Here is a 1124-nt window from a genome sequence, read left to right on the forward strand (position 1 = left end):
TTCGACGTCTGCTCTTGACATACATGCGGCAAAGTGCAAATTAATCCTGTCGCATTCTCAGCGCGTCTAGACTGGACGGGATATAAACTTTTTCCGTGATCCATTGAACGGCATCATCCAGTTTTTTTGAGTCGGTTGTAAAGTGCTCGAATCATCACAAGGGTGTCAATTATCACCGCCGATATCGACACGACAAATAAATCTGCGGAGCTACGCTTTGTTGCCCATCAAACGCCCTAGTTATACAGTTGTTGAGCTTTTTCTTAATACTTGACTTGCGAAATCAACATTTCTTGGTTCAAGTCTTTGAAAGATAAGGTTGGTAGACTTGTTTTGAGCTGTCCTGTCTTGTGCGATTTAGGTGTATGCCTCTTCTAGTGTTGACCAAGCTGTATCACAAAACAATGAATTATCGCTTATGTCATTAAATACAAATTCTTGGTATGATGCCACCGAAGTGAGGACCTGGTCAGCGACAAGGCGGATCGGCTGAAGACGTGATGGCTGATAATGTTACGGTGGTAGTTGTCCTGTGGGACAGTTTGCGAATGCGTATCCAAAGCTCGTTGATTGAGATAAATATAGAAAAACGTTACGCGTCGGTTTACTGGACGCTCATTCAATGAATCAACTATATCATTCCGAAATTTCGCGCCTTGTGTCCTCTTACGTTCGGGTGTGTAAGCTGTCTATGGAGGGGTGCATAGCAATAATAACTGCATGGGAATTCGCCGAATATTTTGCAATTAACTAAGTTTGAAGAGAACATACACCACACGCCACCCTTGAGATAAAATCAGCGTGTGCTCAAGTGGATCATTTTAATTAATCCCTTCAGTTGGAAATCGACGTGGAGCGCTAGCGCGAGGTCTGTTGGGGCATAATTAGTCCATGACTATCTAACTTCTCATTTCTAGAAGATGATATATTCTCTATCTTCGACCTCACAGATTCTTACACTTACCAGAAGCGACCTCGCTGTATAGGCGCCATCTGCGTGCAATTTTCGATCCCAATGATTAAAAGCCAATAGAATGCCATGTTTTTTTAGCTTCAATGCAAACTCAAAAATGTTTGCATTTGACGAAATGCATCTGTCGCGCCCGCCACTGCTTGTACCTTCA

General features: G+C 42.9%; 1 protein-coding gene across 1 annotated transcript; it reads right to left on the reverse strand.

The window, feature by feature from the left end:
• Window positions 1-298: 298 nt before the first annotated feature.
• Window positions 299-1041, reverse strand: PHALS_11441 (uncharacterized protein; the record flags this gene model as incomplete). Its single annotated transcript, XM_024725615.1, has 4 exons — window positions 299-389; window positions 466-689; window positions 772-784; window positions 965-1041. 4 exons carry the CDS (start codon window positions 1039-1041, stop codon window positions 299-301), a joined length of 405 nt encoding a protein of 134 aa, XP_024571936.1.
• Window positions 1042-1124: the final 83 nt, after the last annotated feature.

The sequence above is a fragment of the Plasmopara halstedii genome (genome assembly GCF_900000015.1).
Source record: "Plasmopara halstedii genome assembly, contig: Scaffold_54, whole genome shotgun sequence".
Lineage (NCBI taxonomy): Eukaryota > Oomycota > Peronosporomycetes > Peronosporales > Peronosporaceae > Plasmopara > Plasmopara halstedii.